Here is an 18,420-nt window from a genome sequence, read left to right as displayed (position 1 = left end):
CTAATGCTGTAACAAAGTACTTCCACTATTACAAAATAGAGGAACCTCCTAATAAGTACACTCCTTTCGAGGAGGTGGAAGTACCACTCAAATTCCAAGAGCATTTGCTCTTATTTGATGGCGCCCTAAAACATAATAATCACATCACCAGGCTCGGTCCTTTAGGTAGACCAGGAGCAACGTGGCCGGTCTTAGCCGGATACACACCACACCCAGACATCGAAGGGATGTCTACAGGAGAGCTGTTAATACAGCTAAAACAATTACTAAAAATTCATAGACAATTAGTCCAATATGTAATGCGGACTTCAACAATTCAGCCAGCGATTAAACTTCCACAGCTGACCCCTCACCAGGGGAACACAAATAAAATTACACCACAGAACATCCAATCCTGCCTAGGTAAAGTACCGGCTAAACGGGAACAAATACCATTCTGGTTGGCACAGAAAATTACCCAAATAGAGGCGGTGTTTCCTGACACCACCCCGCTAGAAAAACACAGGATTCTGACTATCTGTCTTCCTATGGGAATCGCACCACACATTGAGGACTGTGACACTTGGGGTACAGTCTTTGCTTCCATCTACACAAAAACGCACGGTGTTCCATCCATTTCGGTGATACCAGATGTGCTAAAACAAATTCAAGACGAATACGGTCCAGAACCTGCTTTAACTCTTGGTATGAAATTACTGAAAGACTTCAAGCAGGTCTCGGCTATATTATTAGCCAACATAAAAGGTGAAGCAGCAAACGTGGCGATCCGCCAGAGGTTAAAAGAGACAGATATAGCAGACCAACCAGCTGAAATTGCCAGAATCATAGAAAAATCCTATGAGGAACTAGGTAGAGATAGTTTAGGTGGAATACCAGTAAAACCGCAACTGATTGAAAGTCCAGAAAAATTATTTTTTAATAATAATTCACCAAAAAAGAACTGGGATGGAAACAAACAATCCAATCCTAAAGAAAAGAAATTCCAGTCCAGAGGAAGGTCTCCAAGGCGAAGAGAAAAATCTCCAAACCGAAGACAGAGGTCACCCCAGAGTGACCCCTCTGGGAATAGATATAACCTTAGAAATAGGGATAATATAAAAAAGCCTGATAGATATCAAGACATTGATACACGTCCCTCTCAATCTTTTCAGACTTCCTCGCAGAAATCGGAAAGAAGAGGACGATCAGAACAAAGAGAAGAGCACGCCAAGTCCAAAGACAAGGAACCTGCTCCGCTAAAAAAGAAATTACAATTTCCAAAAAAGAAGGTAGCCAGTATCAAGGTAGTTAACAATGCCGAGAATACTGAGGACACAACTGAAAAACGGAGAGTGGGCTCAGACAATGCTAGACAGTGCAGCAGAAGTGAGCATAGCTCGCAAAGTCCTTATGAATCATCTGGAGACAGTGGACACGAATGAATATCTTCAAGTGGAAACTGCAGACACCAGGGTTAGCAAACCTCACAAGATATACGAGATAACATTGCGTATAGAGGGAGATAAGACTAGGAAAATAAGGGGACTATTTTGGGATAATCTCTCCAAGGGCTATGATATCCTTCTAGCTGAAAAAGACTGGCCACCAGAGTTTGTCAGGGAGTGCCTTCATGGCGAAGAAGTAATTATGCCTGCCTTCTCAAATCAAATTCCAATTCATAAAAAATACACACTTGCTAGAAAGTGGGCAGTGGCTCTAGCACCTGCTTTATATAAAAATCATGTAGGATGGGATGAGGATTCTCCTCCTCACAAAATCCAGTTAAAATCACAACCTACTGCACAAAGGCAGTACCCAATTAAGCAAGAAGCTAAAAAACAGGTAAATGAAATACTAGATCAGCTAGAATACCAGGGGGTGATTGAAACTTGCACCTCACAAATGAACAATCCTTTGTTTCCGGTCTCCAAACCAGACAATTCATATCGTCTAGTTTTGGATTACCGACACCTTAACACATGTTGCAAAACTTTTGCAGTGCAAAACTCACACAGTGCTGCACTAATGAATAACATAGTGCACAAAAAATACAAAACAACCTTGGACATCTCCAATGGATTCTTTTGTCAAAACATAGCACCAGAGAGCAGATATTTAACTGCATTCTCAGTAAATGGCACTCAAAAACAATTCTGTCGATTAGCCCAGGGGTACAAGAACAGCCCGGGGGTATTCTCAGCGAGAGTAACAGAATTACTACAACTATATGATGATGAAGCATTATCTTATGTCGATGACATTTACTTAACAGATGATGACTTGGAGACTCACTTGAAAAGAGTGAACACCATAATACTTGGGTTCGCTGCAGAGGGTTACAAATTCAACTTTAAAAAATCCAGAATTGCCCATCTGACGGTCCTATTCTTAGGATACGAGTTATCAAGTGAAGGCAAAAGCCTGGCTGACAATTTCCTAGAGAAATGTGCCGTACTCCAAGCACCTAGAACACTAAAAAAACTTACAGTCGATTCTAGGCTTCCTAAATTTCGGAAGAACATACATTGCAAATTACGCAGAAAGGGTCAAACCCCTTTATGATCTAATTAAACCAGACTTTAAAAGATCCAGTTGGACTCAAATACACACAGAAATTTTGAGATCCTTACAAACAGACATGCTAATTAAAACAAAATTAGAAACACGTGATAACACACGCAATCTTGTGATTCGAGTCATCCCAGGGAGATGCGGATTCACATACCTGACCTCTAATGAGGGGGAAAAGGTACCAATTGCATTCAAATCACACTTGTACACAGAAGCTGAACAGAAATTCAGCAACAAAGAAAAAATTGTTCATGCAGTTCAAACCGCAATAGCTAGAGAAAAAGACATAGCTGACGGTAGACATATCACAGTCAGAACAGCTGAATCTGCCTTTGAGGCATTAACAACACCGTGTAATTTACCAACAACAACATTGGATCCAGAATGGTTACAATGGGTGAATTCAATCACAACGGACAAAGTATACTACTACTTTGATCCAGAACTAGAAGAAATGGGAAATCTAGAATATGAAAAAACATACCCTCTGCCAATCGACATTCTGCCTCTACGACATTACGCCTGTGTAATCTATACAGACGGACATGCTCAACCCTCCGTTTGGGGAGAACAGGCATACAACCCCACATGTGAGATTACAAAAGAAGTGTGGTGCGGAGGTAAACTAAAACCTCTATTAACAAAATCACACTCAGTAGAAACTAATTCAGAACAACAAACTGAAATAGCATTGAAAATGGCGCTAGATAATGCGGATCGCGAATTCCCGACACTTATAGTGTCAGATTCATATTACTGCGTCAAATCATACAACAAGGATTTGCAGACATGGATTCAAAACGGTTACAAAGATGACACAGATGCACCAATAAAGCAGAAACTGCTCTGGGAACAAATAGCTCTTTTGCAAAAAGAACTACCAAAGACTCACGTGACTCACTCACTGAGTCATCAGCGTGATGGCGTTCACGTTGTAGGGAATTCATTGGCTGAAACAGCCGCAGCGGCAGCCACTAAATCGGCTCCCGTAGTTCGAAAAAAGCGTACATTAAAATACATTGACGGTGAAACAGTGCTGGCGGTGAAAACGTCATCAAAAGGCGACTGCTCAGCGTTACCGATCAACTATCCACTCAATTATACATACATAATCGATGCAAACTCCGTCCCTTTTGCTCGAATCCCTGGAGTGGGGGATAGAGTGATTCCAAACATGGACAGGAGAAACTTGTTAATCGCAGACGCACACATGGGCGAGGGTCTCAGACACCTTAAATTAAAAGATTCTCTGGAAGAATTACAATCACGGTACTGGTGGCCAGGCATGAGCCTGCGTCACACCATGTTTGTAAAACGCTGCCCAAACTGCAATAGAGATCGCAGTGGGGAGAGAAACAGTTTGATACCTTGTCGTATTACGGCAGATAATATCACCAGTAAAAAGCAGGGTTCGCGATTAACATATACAGGCTAGTTCCACTTATAATGTAGATCACCAGCACTCGGCTGACGTCCGGACTGTTATACAAAGATTTGCGAGTCTAAATGGCATATACGCTAAGAGCATGCTACGTTCGACCATTGTTTTCACTCAAGCCCAGCAGCCTGGGGGGAAACATGGCCAAATATGCACAGCCCAGCAGGAATCTTCTCACTTCCTTCCTGAGGGTACTGGATGGTGTAAAGAAAAAACCAAGGCATAAAGCAATCTATAGCGGAAAGGATATTAGGTTCAGGAGCTGGGTGGGTCAAACATCTAATAAGTGTCCAACGTAGTCTCAATAACTTGCCAAGAAATTCTCTGAAGGGATTCAGTGCGTACGAATTATTATTTGGAACTAGGATGATGATCTCTGACATTGATAGTCAGACTTCAGTGGTGAAAGAAAAAACCTTTGATATCAAAGACCGTTTGGCTATTTTGCAGGACTTAAACAAAACAAGAAAAGACCTGAGCAACATAAAGTTGAAACAACAGCCAACAACCACTGAAGAACCACCACCTGTCCCAGCAAGACCTGTCTGGATTCCAAAAATCGGGGATCTAGTCAGGGAAAAGATCGCGGTAAAGAAGGAATTTGGGCCTTCTTACAGAAAAGCAGTTCCTGTCTTGTCTGTCAACGGGACAAGATCAGTTGTACTACCGCCACTTGCTGGTAAAAAGGAGAACCGAGTTGTATCAATCGACCTGGTAAAACCACAACATGTGGCCGATAACAAACAGTAGGCCAAGTGGACTCCCAATAAGTAGCAGAACACCAAGGTTTGCTACCAGTACAGAGGTCCTAACGAAGAGGCTCATCACATTCGAAACGCCTACAGAAGAACAACAAGGACTATGCAACAATGCAATAGAACTCAGACCTCTGAAAACCCAAATAAAAACATTTAGCAGAGACACACCAATCTATAATGAAGTACCAAGTGAAAATGCAAGAAACAAAAATCCTGAAGCAATTGGAACAATTGACAGAACTGCATCCGGCTACTTCATAAACTTCGATGATTCCTCTGAAAGCCTCAGTGAATCAAAGACACAGCCATCATCAAAATCCTTTAAAGACAAAGCTAAGGAACTTTTGAAACAACTGAAACAAACATATCTGGTTTCCCAATGGATTGAATTTTGGGTGGGTTTTGGTGCATTTATCCTCATACTTTAGCTCATCATGGTACTTACTTTGGGACGCTTCATTGAGGGAAAATATGCTAAAATGGACACAGCAAGTCAGAAAATCAACTTGATCCTCAAACCACACACATCTTCACACGTCGAGAAAAGAGAACTTTCTTCAGCCAACTTCACAGCCAATCCGATACCCGGTGGGGTAGCCTGGGACAACACTGACTATGAAATTTATGGTCCGGTCGAGATCCTGAAATATCCACACCAAATTAAGATCTCATTGAGTGACTTTGCAAAACCAAACTCATTTGCTGATGATTGGGACTTCGAAAGCATTAATAATATGATGTCTGACTTAGTAATGTCTGCTAAATTTACCAAACATGATTATTTGCAGGGTTCTACAAATTATGACAGTATGTATTGCTATAACCACTATGGTAATCACTTTTTACATAGATCTGCACAACCTAGAAATGTTTTAAATTATAATCAATGGGAACATTGTGCAACACCTCCAAAAGGGAGCTCAAGAACCGTTTACGACAAATATTCATATTTTTCAGGTTTTAACACAAGTAATGCTGAAACATTTTATTTTAAATTGTCAAACAAGACAGGAACCAAGACCATGATAACCAACACAAAATTGTTATATTCAGACTCATTTTTTGAACAAATGAATACTTTTGGATTTGATTATTGGGACAAAAATGTTGAATTGAAAAGTGTTTGGGGTACAAAAGAATGGCAAGTACAGGGTATAGAAGCTTTGTTTAGAGCCTGCATGATCCCAGAACAAATGATATTTTTAAATGACACTGTTCAACAGACCACCTGTCTTGGCTTAGCCAAAATCAAAGATTTAAATAAACCGTCTATTCCAAAGCCAATAATGCTTAGCAATAACTCTGATACAGATGAAGAGATAGACGTAAACCATATATTAAACCAAAACAGAACACATCCTGATTGGAAACAGTGGTTGATCTGGCCCACAGATACTAATAACTGTCAAGACAGATTCCTGAACAAAACACAGGGTTTCAAAATGAACAGGCCAGACCCTAGATATCCTCAAAGACATCACCCAGGGATAATAACCACCTACAGTGTGGGCAAATTATGCCTTCAATGGCTACAAACTTCCACACTGGCAGAAATTAAGCAACACCTAACTTTACTTACTGATGGTGCTGACTTGCGTGATTTCACTTTGGGACCACGCAAACAGCGTCAAAAGCGTTTCATAGCAGCCTCTGTATATGCAGCATACAATGAGGCCTGGAAGGTTAATCAAATTGAAACAGCAGAGAGAATACGGGAAATTGACCGTATTAATTTGGAAAAATCACTTTCTGTAGTGGACAATGGGTTAATGACTGTCCTCCAGAATTTTTTCATTGGACAGCATTGTGTCTTCAGCAATCGATATATTATCGCAAGACTTACTGTTATTACAACATGGTCAGTCACAATTGCGTTCTATTGTACAGCTTGGCTGGACGTTACAAAATCTGCGTTCAGGCTATGTGCCTTGGCGTTTAATCAACACAACGTCACTATTCCAAATCTTTAACCTTACTGATAGACAAATCGGTATGGCGCAAAAGGGTGCTGATTATACAATCTTGAGCATTGAAAAACTAGAAAGATTACCAATGACAATGTCAGAACGACCTGTCAGTGAATGGATAATACACGGAATCATAAATATTCCAATCTCAACCTTCAGGTTTCAATACTGCCAAAAATATATACAGGCTGGCATGTACGAGAAATTGGGAAAGGGGTACCTTAAAACAACTTGGAACCTGCCCTATTCACATGCATGTGTCAGTAATAAAGGACAGAAAGTGTTTCTTAGTGGCAACAATTGTGCGATGTCACTAAGCGGCACGCTTCTGTGTAACGGAATTAGTTTGCATGGAGCCTGTGAAGGGAATTCATACAACCTTTCATGTCACCAGCAAGGCGCACCTGCAACTGAAATAGAACCATTCTTTCAAAGACTCTATAATGGGAGTTACATTCTTATTGTAGACCGCAGATGTTGTAGTCTTATGCCCGGGACTCCTTATCTAGTTACTACGACTGCGAAGGTCAAGTGCTGTGGACGCTCATTGTTCCCCAGCTCCTTCCCAGACAGGGAGGCAAGGGCATGGCCCGATTTGAAAATTACTTCTATTCGAATAGATACTTTAAGCAGAATGAAAACAGTCCTTCTTCAGACGCCTACCAGGCTCTCGTCATCAAAAGAAACGTATGATCTACAAGTCGCAAGGACGACTGCAGAGATACATACATTATTATCAACTAATTCCCCCGTACATTTCGCGGAAATCCTGAGTGAAATCTTAAATATTTCTGATACCAATGGGGTCTCAAAGGTATTTAAGACAGTATTTTCGATGGCATTAACACCATTCAAAGCCATACTGGGTATTTTTCCAGATTTCGTCCATTCGATTTTTGGCGGACTTCCCCTGATCCTGGGACTAATTGCAGGAATCCTATTCTTAGTCCTGATTTTTCGTTATGGCAACCCATGTCACAGACAAAACTCTTGCGACAAGGGAAGAAACAATCCTAGCCATTGGATACCGGGACCGGATATCAAAAATCCTGGGACTCTCCCGGCTTAGAGACCTGAACATGACTTGGTTTCTATCATTTCGACCAATGTGGCAAAGATGTGTTTTACCTGTATTGAGGTGTCTGCTATGCGGAGAAGAATGCGTGTTAGACACCTGTCTGACGCTACAATCGGATGCGCCAGTGGATGCAGATACATTGTTGGTTCCTACCAAGGTTCACGCTTTGTGCTGCCCTCAAAGGCTACCAATCCTGATGACGGCATTCGTGGAAGCTTCACCACTACGATTGATGGGTAGTGAAGTTCAAGATGAAAGCAGCATCGAACAGGTACGACCTTCTGTCAGTAATGCAAATCAGAATGTCAATGGAGACAATCATGCACAAGAATGCATGATTACACCTATTTCCGAGTTAGTGGAACTTTCCCAGGAAGCTGTTGATAGTTTTTTCGAAAGCCTAAATGATATGATGTTCTCACCCGAACAGAAATAGAGACTTTTGAGCAAGCTCGCACACGGCGTTCCCTGAATTCGGCCTTCAACTTTAAAAATAAAGTCACATGAACATTATCGCTCCAGTTCACGGACAGCAATTTTTCAGCAGCCCCAAAATATTTTTGCATATTTTTCGGGACACTATCTTCTGCTTAAAGTAAGAACTATTCTTAAAGAACTAAGGTTTCTAAAAATTTTTTTAGATAGCTTATAGACATTAGCTGCCCGCTGGCATGTTCATAAGGATATTTTATTCTGTGATGGAATGGTCTCGAAACTTTTTCTGTAAGAAACCATTTCATGTGTAATTCTGATATACCAAATAAGCAATAATGTATACAAAAGCGATTACTTTGGCATTATTCAACAGCTTGAGTGCATACAATATATATGTCTGCAACTTTTCAGTATATTTGAAAATTTCAAAATGCATTTATGTATTTTGGGGTGGTAAGGTATACACACTACTCTATAGTATGTTGTACTATGTTATACTATGCCTAGATTAGTAAATATGTCCATAGTTAGCGTGGAGTGGGTGTCATGTATTCCTATCGGTTCTGAATCGATCCCCCTATTCCTGACCCTATTCTAGTTAAACAAACCAACAAGTTAACTAGCAGTCAGCCCATGAGGCAGAAAACCCCCATGATGCAGATACCGTTATCTGACGCAGTCACACTACGGAACGTGTTATCTGATTAGGTCATAACGCTTGCGATCTAATTAGACAAGCGATATTCCTCCAGCCCCTGATAAGGCATACGGAGTTCTCATAACAAATCAAACCTATGACAACCTGGGCAAAACCCTGCGGCCATTGTTTTGATTTCACCGAGAACTTTAGTAAAAATGTGCTAACGAGCAAGTCGTATGACATCTTTATTGACGTATCTATGTCCATCCTTACGTCAATCTCGGCACCTTAAAGGTATAAATATTACCGATCTTGCCATATGCAAACACACGCGTGGTGACGAGACGGAGCAGCCATACTTGCCGAAGCCGAGAGCAGAGCAGACCCCGCTGGCAGCAGCCCCGCCTTCCTGACGCGCTGAGAGAAGCTGCTTTCTCCTGCCGAGAAATCCAGCACCGGCGTTTCTGGGTAGCCCTCGCAGGCAGCCTGGAATATCGAGACCAGAGAGAGAGATACCATTCCTCATTCATCCTAAATTCCAGGTACAGAACTGAATAACCCCTCACAGAGAATTCTTTAGTTATTCACTTGGCAAAAACAAACTTAACTTAAACTGTAACTTTCTATTCCCGCCCACGCATTAGACTTAGGTCAGGTACACGGGGTAGGCGTATCTAGAAACACCAGTTGAGTACGTTTAGTCAAATGTATATGTGTATGTAATATATTTTATTCATTTTAAAACATCTTATGGCTTAGAAACCATATCAATGTTTTTACAGTATTACTTTATACTATTGCTTTTAATGTATGCACTTTACTTAACTATAAGTATTGCAATAATATCGATCCATTTCTCTTGTATGAGAAAAGAGACTGATCAATAAATGACACCCTTTTATTGAACACGCCCGTCTCTTCCTTTTCTCTACATTCTGATGAGACTAAGAATGCACGTACTGACTGAGTAAAATAAATTGCCTTTTGTTCACACGACTCTCGAGATTGACTCTTGATTAGGGGAGAGCAAAGTTGTCATGTTCTATGGTTGTCAGAAACTAAATCCCTTCTTGTCTAATCAGGGAAGTTAATTCCTCCTTGAACATTCGAGAAAGTTTCTAGCGAACTCTGAGCTACGCTGGCAAACCCAAAACTTTAAGTCTAGTATCGACAGTAGTAGACCTAGTTAACGTCTGGCCTAGGCCTTTACTGCTGTAGGTATTATTCCAATGCGCAGAGCCTATTGGGAAGATAGGAACTACACTACAGTTTCTCTTCACACATCTTTACTATTAGATTGGGAATGAGAGATGGTTGCCAGCTCTCCCCTTCCCCTGTTAATTTTGACGGCAATGGAACCACTGATGGCCACCATCCACAATACACAGAACATCTGCGGGATACCAGCAGTGATGGGCAAGCATAAAGCTTTCTGCTATGCAGATGACATATTGGCGATCCTTGCCAATGCATCAGAGTCTGTATTGGCATTAATGAATGTGACTGAGACGTTATTTGGCTTTTCGGTGAACAGAATAAATTGGTTAGGAGTGTGAGGCAGTGTGAGGCTATGCCAAAGAAATCAACAATCAGGAAAACATCATTAGGGGCATGACAGTTCACTAGACAGCACACCTGTCTAAAGTATCTCGGTGTATACCTGAATAGTGGCCTAACTAATGCAGTATGAGATAACCTCATTCCGATCATTGACAAAGTGCAAATAGCGTTTGCAAACCGTTCTAAACTCCAAATATCCCTCTAGGGTAGAGTGCAGAGCATTCAAGCAAATATGATGTTAAGATTTAATTACATATTTGTCATACTATCCATAAGAATTCCACAGCCTCTTTCTTGTGTGAGAGATTGATCATCTTGTCAGGGCTATTAAGCGGTACTCAAAAACCACTGTACAGGGCCATGACTCCCGCACACAGAGTTCTACTGGTTGACCTCCCAACTGGCACATACCATGCAAATCTTAAAGCCACATAAAGAAACCCCTATGTGCATAGTTTTAGAATTACACATACTGCAAAGAAAAGGAGCTCTCACAGCTTTACACACTAGAAAAGCGCAAACTGGCTCCCATGACAATCCTATCATACATACCACACAATATGCTTGGCGACATACACTGAATGGATCTTCGGTTACTGTCACAATAGGGGGAGTGGAAATTGACTGGTCCCTGTGATGGAAAAGGGAATACAACATATAGAAGACCTGCTCCGTGAAGGATATTTGATTCCGTTTGACTCATGCAAATATGGACTCCCTCTCAACACTGGAAGAACTGCCAACTCATCTATAGCTTACAGAAAACACTGGGGGCGCCACCTTATAATTTGGAGGCCGACTCTTTATTACAGTGTATCATAACCTGGAAACACTACATACGGATCATGGCGGGACTATGTCACATTGACGGGACATCTTTTTTTCTCACCGGAACGCCCAGAATCTCTGCTGCTGGTGGACCTTTCAATTTCTGAGGAGGATTGAAGTGAACTTTTTGAGGACCTTGATAGACTGCTGCAGGAATCTAAGCTGAAACATAGTTACTTTAAAGGTCCTTCATCAATGACAAAGGACCCCAGCTAAGCTTTATGGGGCATACATGCAAGCAGACTCCAAGAGCTGCAGATACTCTGCTCCAGAATGCGATATAGTGCATATACTGTAGGACTGCACACATCTTTCGCAGTATTGGTAATCGGTATGGGACATGTTAAAGGGCGAACTTGGGGAAGCGTTGTTACTAATGAGCCATCTAGCTTTGCAGCACGATACGTTGGCCCTTCCAGATTTGACACATGACCTGATAACATGGCTCTCCACGGCGTTGGTTGTGGTGAAGGTAGAGATCTTGCACCACCGGAAATCCACTACGCAACCTTCTTACCGTACTGGGCTAGGTGGCATGCATGAGATGGGTGCCTATGAAAAGAATAACATACAAACTTAACGACCAAATGCACAAATTCGAGGCGGTCTGGGGATCATTCTTGCAACTGTGACCACATCTGACCAGTTAGGTGATACAGCACAATACAACCCAATTATAACGCAACACAACTCGGATAACGTACTGATTTCCATTCTCAGGGGCTACCACATGGCTGCAATAGTAAAGGACTGGTTCGCAGTACTTTACCGGAGGCCAATTTCTAGGGTTAACATATGCCAATCTCTGATGGCCATGGACAAATATAGAGCAATATTGGTGAGCCAGACACTAGGAGGTTGGAGACCAGTCCACAGTGGGGTGGGTGAATATGAGGTTTGGAGGGTGCGGAATGGGTCGCTTTTCTTTCTGGATATACGCTGTGAGCCCTAACTTACAGGTAGATTCATCAAAGACCTGTTTTGCGAGCCTTTAATAGCGATTCATAAGGAATCGCTATTAAGGACTTGCAAAACGGGATTCATGTAGGAATTGCAAAAAATATTGCGATTCCTACATGTTCCTTATTTGCGATTAGCAAATTGCTAATCGCAAATAAGGAATAACTCCCCATGCATTCCTATGGGCCTACAGGCCCATAGGAATGAATGGGGAGTTATTCCTTATCGCAAATAAGGAAGCGATTTCAAGGGTGCCAGGGGTGTCCAAAGGACACCCTGTAACACCCCTGAAATGCAACATTACACAGGTGTTGCGCGCACACATGTCCAAAGGACATGTGTGTGTGTAACATGCAACAGAGAATAATGCACTAAAGTGCTTTTTTCTATTTTTTTCGCTATTTACCACGAAGTCTGACTTCGTGGTAAATAGCGGCCAAATATTGCGAATTCGCAATTTAAAATTGGTTAATGAATTGCATTTAAGGAATCTCAAATAGAGATTCCTTAAATGCAATTCCTCGCAAATGTGCGAATTCTTTATTAGCGAATTTTGCATTTGGGGTGATGAATCCCAAATGCAAAAATTGCACTCGCAAAGGGCCAGATTCTCAGAATCTGGCCCTTTGCGAGCGCAATTAAGCTTGATGAATCTGGCTGTTAGTGCATATAATTCAGGCATCTGGTTTAGTAAGAAGATGGAGACTGCTCCAAAGTGGGGGGTAGGGGGTTCCTTGCTTCCTCTCTTTCCTTCTTTCTTCCCTTCCTTTTGGGATTAAGCTATTATAGCTAAAGTTAAAAGTATGACTACTAGGTTGGAAGCCTTGGAGCAAGCATGCTTAAGAAAGCTTTAATATTGTGTAAGGGTTTGCATGGCATGTTGATGGCATGTGCAGAAATCATTTTTGAAGCAAATGGAGCTTTTTTGTAAATGGTCTGTCACTGTTTAACACATTTAGTGTTCATAGAATCCAGCTTCTCTCCATGTGGTTCATTGTTCTCTTTCTCAGTTTTATGTGTGGTGTGTAGTATCATATGGCCCTTTTAAAGGCTTGTGTTGGAGGCCTACAACTAACGCAGTTCAGTATCCCAAACTCGACAGCTTTATGTGGTGGAAGTCACGCTCATGTGTGCAAATGTATGTACTGCGTTTTAACAGAAAGGGCATGAAAAATTTGAAAATAACAGATTAGTGGACTCAAAGAGCAACATTGCAGGTACATGTTGCAAACAAAATAGTGAAGCAGAAAACTAATCAATAAAGAAAACAAAAAAGGAAGTGAAAAGAACTAAAAAGGTATGAAATGTAATTTTGAGTACAAACAATAGAAATAAGATTTTTTTCTTGCCACAAAATAGTTTGTATTGGTGCCACCCGAATTTCTACAATAATTACCTGTGTCCCATTGAAATGCTCTGTTATAATCACGACCCTACAGGGGTCAATACACATTCAAAGCTGTCTTTTTAAGACTTTTAATTCAAACAATTAGATAATATCCCTTGCAGTCTTTGCATAGCAATCAACAGCTTATTAACTACTTTGGTATCGTGCAAGCTTTTAGCTAGGGTAAATGGCAACTAAACTATTTTTAGAAAAGCTGTAAAATTACTCCAGTACTCTTCGGACATGGTTGTTCATAATTCGGTATGTCACTGATGATAGTGAAACAGTACCAAGAGTAGGAAATACAAGCATTTTATAATGCAGAATGGAAGCACATACACTGTATACTAAACATAATACTTTACCTCGTGGAAGATGTCCGGGTTGCCAGGATTAAAAAGTGATAGTAACTTTCCTTCTATGCCTCGAACTATTTCAGGCCACACAGAATTTACTAAGAAGTCATATCCAGGTACAATATCTGCTTTCTCACTGTAGAGAAACGAGATTGTCAATTTAAACAACATAAATTAAATACGTTAGGAAATAATTTCGACAAATTCTCTCAAAATATAGTAGGCAACAAGTGCATGAAATTGTTCCTGACCACTATATTAGGGGTTACTCTAACTAATGTATAAGTTAGTAAATCCTTGAAAACCTGCACAAAAGTAAAGTCTTACCCTAAATGTGGCACATTTTTCCAAATTCTGTTTTAGCTACAGCTCTTCACCGGTGTACTGCATTCTCTTGCTTGTAATTGAAAAGTTGACTAGGTGGAGTTGTTAGTATGACAGATGTGAATAGTTTGTCTGCTCTACAAAGAAGGGATGAAATCCAAAAGTAGGTATTTTGTAGAGGACTTCTAAGGAACATCCCACCTCATTGTTACAAATATTTTGATTTTATTATTATTTTTTAGTTTTGGGGGTGCTTTAAGAGAACCTTTGTTACAGAAAGATCATGAGGCGCAGTACACTGAACAGTAGGGTATTCGGTTTCTGGTTGAAACCCTATTCTGAAATCAGGAATTTGTAGTAAGATGGTCCAAAGTGGACAGAAGAACATACATTTTGATTCTTAGCAGAAGGACACTCTAGATGTGTTACACACACTTTCTTTACAAATACCTACATTTTGAGACACAAAGAGAAAGGAGTCTTGGACAGAGTTAATTTGTTTTGGTGAAGTGCCAACATTTGAATGAGAATACACCTGCCCAGGTTTCAAGGCCAGCAGGTTAGCCATTACAGAGCATCGGCTGCTAAAATAATAATAAACATTGAGGAAAAAAGGACAAAATACAAAAAATTAAATTTTTAAGCATTACATTGTCACATCAATTTTTACAGATGTACTTCTAACTGAATAACATCTTGATTAAACTGTGTACTGAAAGAACATGTTTATTCAAACTTCTAAAGCATGCTTACCTTGAGATAGCCCCGCCTGTCACTTCTCGTAGGAGACGACAGTGGTGAGGGACAAAGTCCAACAGCTTATCATACATGATTTGCAGGCCATTTGGATGAGACTGGACGTACTGCTCCACAATAACCTTGAGGGCAAAAAAAGATTTATTTTTCCCTGAACAGTTTCTAAGGTATCGAGGTATGGAAAGAAATTATGAGTCAGGGACAGTTTATCAAAAGTCTCAGGACATGCAACTGCACTTTCATACGCAATCAAAGATTTGGCAAATAATAACGCAGCTGGTTAGATAGCTTATTACATAAATCTTAAGAAATGTAGATTAAACCTAACCATGTCTCCTACAAATACAGTGGACTAAAAACAGAATAGTAAAATATTGTATCTAGAAAGTTGTGGTTCACAGGCATTTAAATAAATTATTCAAAAATGTAACAGCAAAAAGCTGAACTTTATACAAATACGTTGTTAACCAGTTTTGTGTTTAAGTTGCAGTAGACCTTCTCTTCTGTTCACCATTTTTTATATTTGTTTTGCTTTTTGCAGGGTGGAGGGTATCGGGTAGGGTGGGGATGATCACGCAAGCCCAATCCCCCCCATTTCCTCTGTCCAGCTGCAGGCCTAACTTTTCCCTACTTTTTCTTGTTCTCCATTTTTTTTCCCAGGGGCATACCCTTGTCACAATTCTTTCTTGACCTCCACTGCCTATGTGCCCTCTTTATGCTCCTCCCCGACTTCTGTGCCACCTTTCCTTCCATTCACTTTTAGCAGCACCAATTTGCTTTCTATGAACTTGCACTGATGTTTCTTGTTTTCTGGACAGCGTCACTCCTCAGTAAAAAGCACTTCCTGATGTCCTTTAATGCAGTTGGTCTTTATGAAACATTTAGGCATTTAAATCAACATGTAATTCTTTTAACAAAAATGCTGCTTCTTAAAGTACTTAATGACTTTTTGTATCAATGAACGAATTTTTTGTTAATATTCTAGTGCTTTACTTTTTGGTAGGAATGAAAAAGTAACTTACCTCAGTAACACTCTTCCTGGTGGATACTCCATATAAGTGCAGATTCCTCACCTTTTGAGCATCCCAAGGGGTGAGAGTAGATCTGGAAAACCTAAACAGCAGTGTCCTGTCGACCAGCAGGTGAGGTCGTGCAGATTTAAGTTTCTTGTCTCTTTTCCTTTCAGTGCCCTAAGACGCGTTGTTGCTGATCTTCATTTTAGGACCTTTTTAGAAGGCCACTCTACAGAACGGGAGGTTGTAGGTCACTGAGGAATCTGAGAATATACTAAGTATCCACCAGAAAGAACATTACAGAAGACAAGTAACTTGTTCTTCTGAGGGATACTTCTAACTGCAGACGTGCAGAGGTGATTGTGATAAGGAATACTGTTTCCAGAGTCCTGTGGAGCAACTGTGCATAGGCTCAACAGGTGTGTAAATCAATGATTTTTAAGTTAGAGTGAGGTCCTATCCAGGTATCACAAATAGTTTTGGAGGAAACATATGTGTCGAACCTTAGATCTTACACCTCACAACTGGTGATTTGAACAAGGGCGATTGGGCCGGTAAACACAAAAAGGTCAGGAGAACCGAGACATAAACTGTCACTGTATCAACTGCAAGGCCTTGCTAGGCCAACAATAGTCCAAACATAAGGACATGAGAAAGTTTGGCTAGTAAGGGATTAGTAGTCTGAGAACCACACCAGACAACACATTTATCGCAGCATAGATGGACTTCATAAAACAGCATCCGGAAGAAAGGATGAAATCCACCCCCTCAGTGTAAAAATCAAACGCATTCAACTGCTTCTTATCGATAGCCATACATGGAAGTTTACACACTGGAGATCCGGGTGCAATACTTTGTTGCTGAGACAGGAGATACTCCTGAAGTGGTAAAAGTAATGGAGGGTAAATGCTCAGATGCACCACACTTTCCTGACCCAGTGGGTCAATCAACATAACTTGGCCCGGTCCTTCCTCATCATCTTCAGTACCCAAGACAGGGAAGGTAGTGATGGCAATGCATACGGGAGTCCTTCATTCCATTCCAGCTGAAATGTGGCTCCTAGCAGTGCTGTGGAGGAAATTCAAGGATGCAAAACTGCAGACACTTTGCATTCACTCCGGTCATGAACAGATCTAGGCAAGCATCTACCCACCGACCAAAGAGGACTGCACCAAAAGGGTTGTCACAGGGGCACTTGTGGTCTACTAGACGACACCTGCTCAATTTCTTCCATTCAGGGACCCCCCACTAGGTGGTTGGCGCACAGAAAGATGTTCTTCTGTTCCAGCTACTCCCGAGGCATAGTGCCTCCTGATGCATGACCTAGGACCCTATTCTGCCCTGCTTGTTGCAGTTCCACATGACAGTAGTGTTGTTCGCGAGAACCTGTACCAGCCTCCCCTAGATAGAGCGCAGGAAGGCTTTTTGGGCCTGGAGGATCACTCGCAGCTCGAGCAGTTCGATATTGAGTCATCTAACTGCTGGAGACCAGAGGCTTCTGAATTCCACGTCCCCTATGTGGCCCCACCAACCCAAGCAATAATGTATGATTCACCATCAGGGTAATGAGGAAGATTGGTCTTCAACAGGTTATGTTGGTACCCGTCAGCCACCACTGCAGATCCTGAGCCATATCCTACCTAGTTGATTATGGTGCCAGGTAATCAGCTCCGATATCGAGCCTACTGGGACCTGATATTTCACTGCAGGGCCTCGTGTGCCATCCTCATTAGGACTAAGGACTGATCCCAAAACATCCTGGACAGTGGGAGAAAAGCCCTGAACACCACTGTCTCCACTACTGCCTCAATGATATGATTGGAATAATTCTCTGCTAGAAGAGGCTTTCAGGTGTTATTTTGGGTTGCTGATGGAGAACCCAAACAATTTCAAGGAGTTGGTTGTTGCCTGGAAGCAATTCACGAGTGACTGTGTTAAGTAGGGGACTACATGCATTCCTGGCCGCCGAAGAAGGGCAGCAGCCACCACCTACAGATTTATGAAATCTGAGGGGCCAGAGTTGGGACTGAACAAGAGCATGGCAAACACATTGTTCTTGGCTTACCTTGAACCACAGGCAACACAAGTGAGGAAAATGAAAATACGTGTCCTGGAAATTGAAGGACACGATCCAGTCTCCCGAGTCTAGAACAGAAAGAATTTGAGTTGCGTGACCATCTTGAATTTGTTATTCCACAGGAAGGCATTTGATAGGCGAAGGTCCACGATAGGCCTGAGGTCTCTTTTCTTTTTCAGGACAGAGAAGTAGCAGAAATGGCATTGCTCACCTTTCTCCTAGTCTGGTAACTGTTTGGTGGCGTCCCTGGAAAGTAAATGATTTTGGTTCTTAATGAGGATTGTCAAGAGGTC

The 18,420-nt window shown here is 41.4% G+C and overlaps 1 protein-coding gene across 1 annotated transcript in view; it reads right to left on the bottom strand.

The window, feature by feature from the left end:
- The window catches only part of COG2 (component of oligomeric golgi complex 2), a 358,467-nt gene that overhangs the window by 186,951 nt on the left and 153,096 nt on the right, over nt 1-18,420 (bottom strand). Inside the window, exons 8-9 of the mRNA XM_078648793.1 lie at nt 15,035-15,159; nt 13,967-14,093 (exon numbers count right to left, since the gene is read on the bottom strand). Of these exons, the coding sequence (XP_078504919.1) occupies nt 13,967-14,093; nt 15,035-15,159 (252 nt within the window). The remainder of the gene's footprint in view (nt 1-13,966; nt 14,094-15,034; nt 15,160-18,420) is intronic.

Source organism: Lissotriton helveticus, chromosome 6 (genome assembly GCF_964261635.1).
Source record: "Lissotriton helveticus chromosome 6, aLisHel1.1, whole genome shotgun sequence".
Taxonomy (NCBI): Eukaryota; Metazoa; Chordata; class Amphibia; order Caudata; family Salamandridae; genus Lissotriton; species Lissotriton helveticus.
This window is presented reverse-complemented; position numbering and strand designations above follow the sequence as displayed.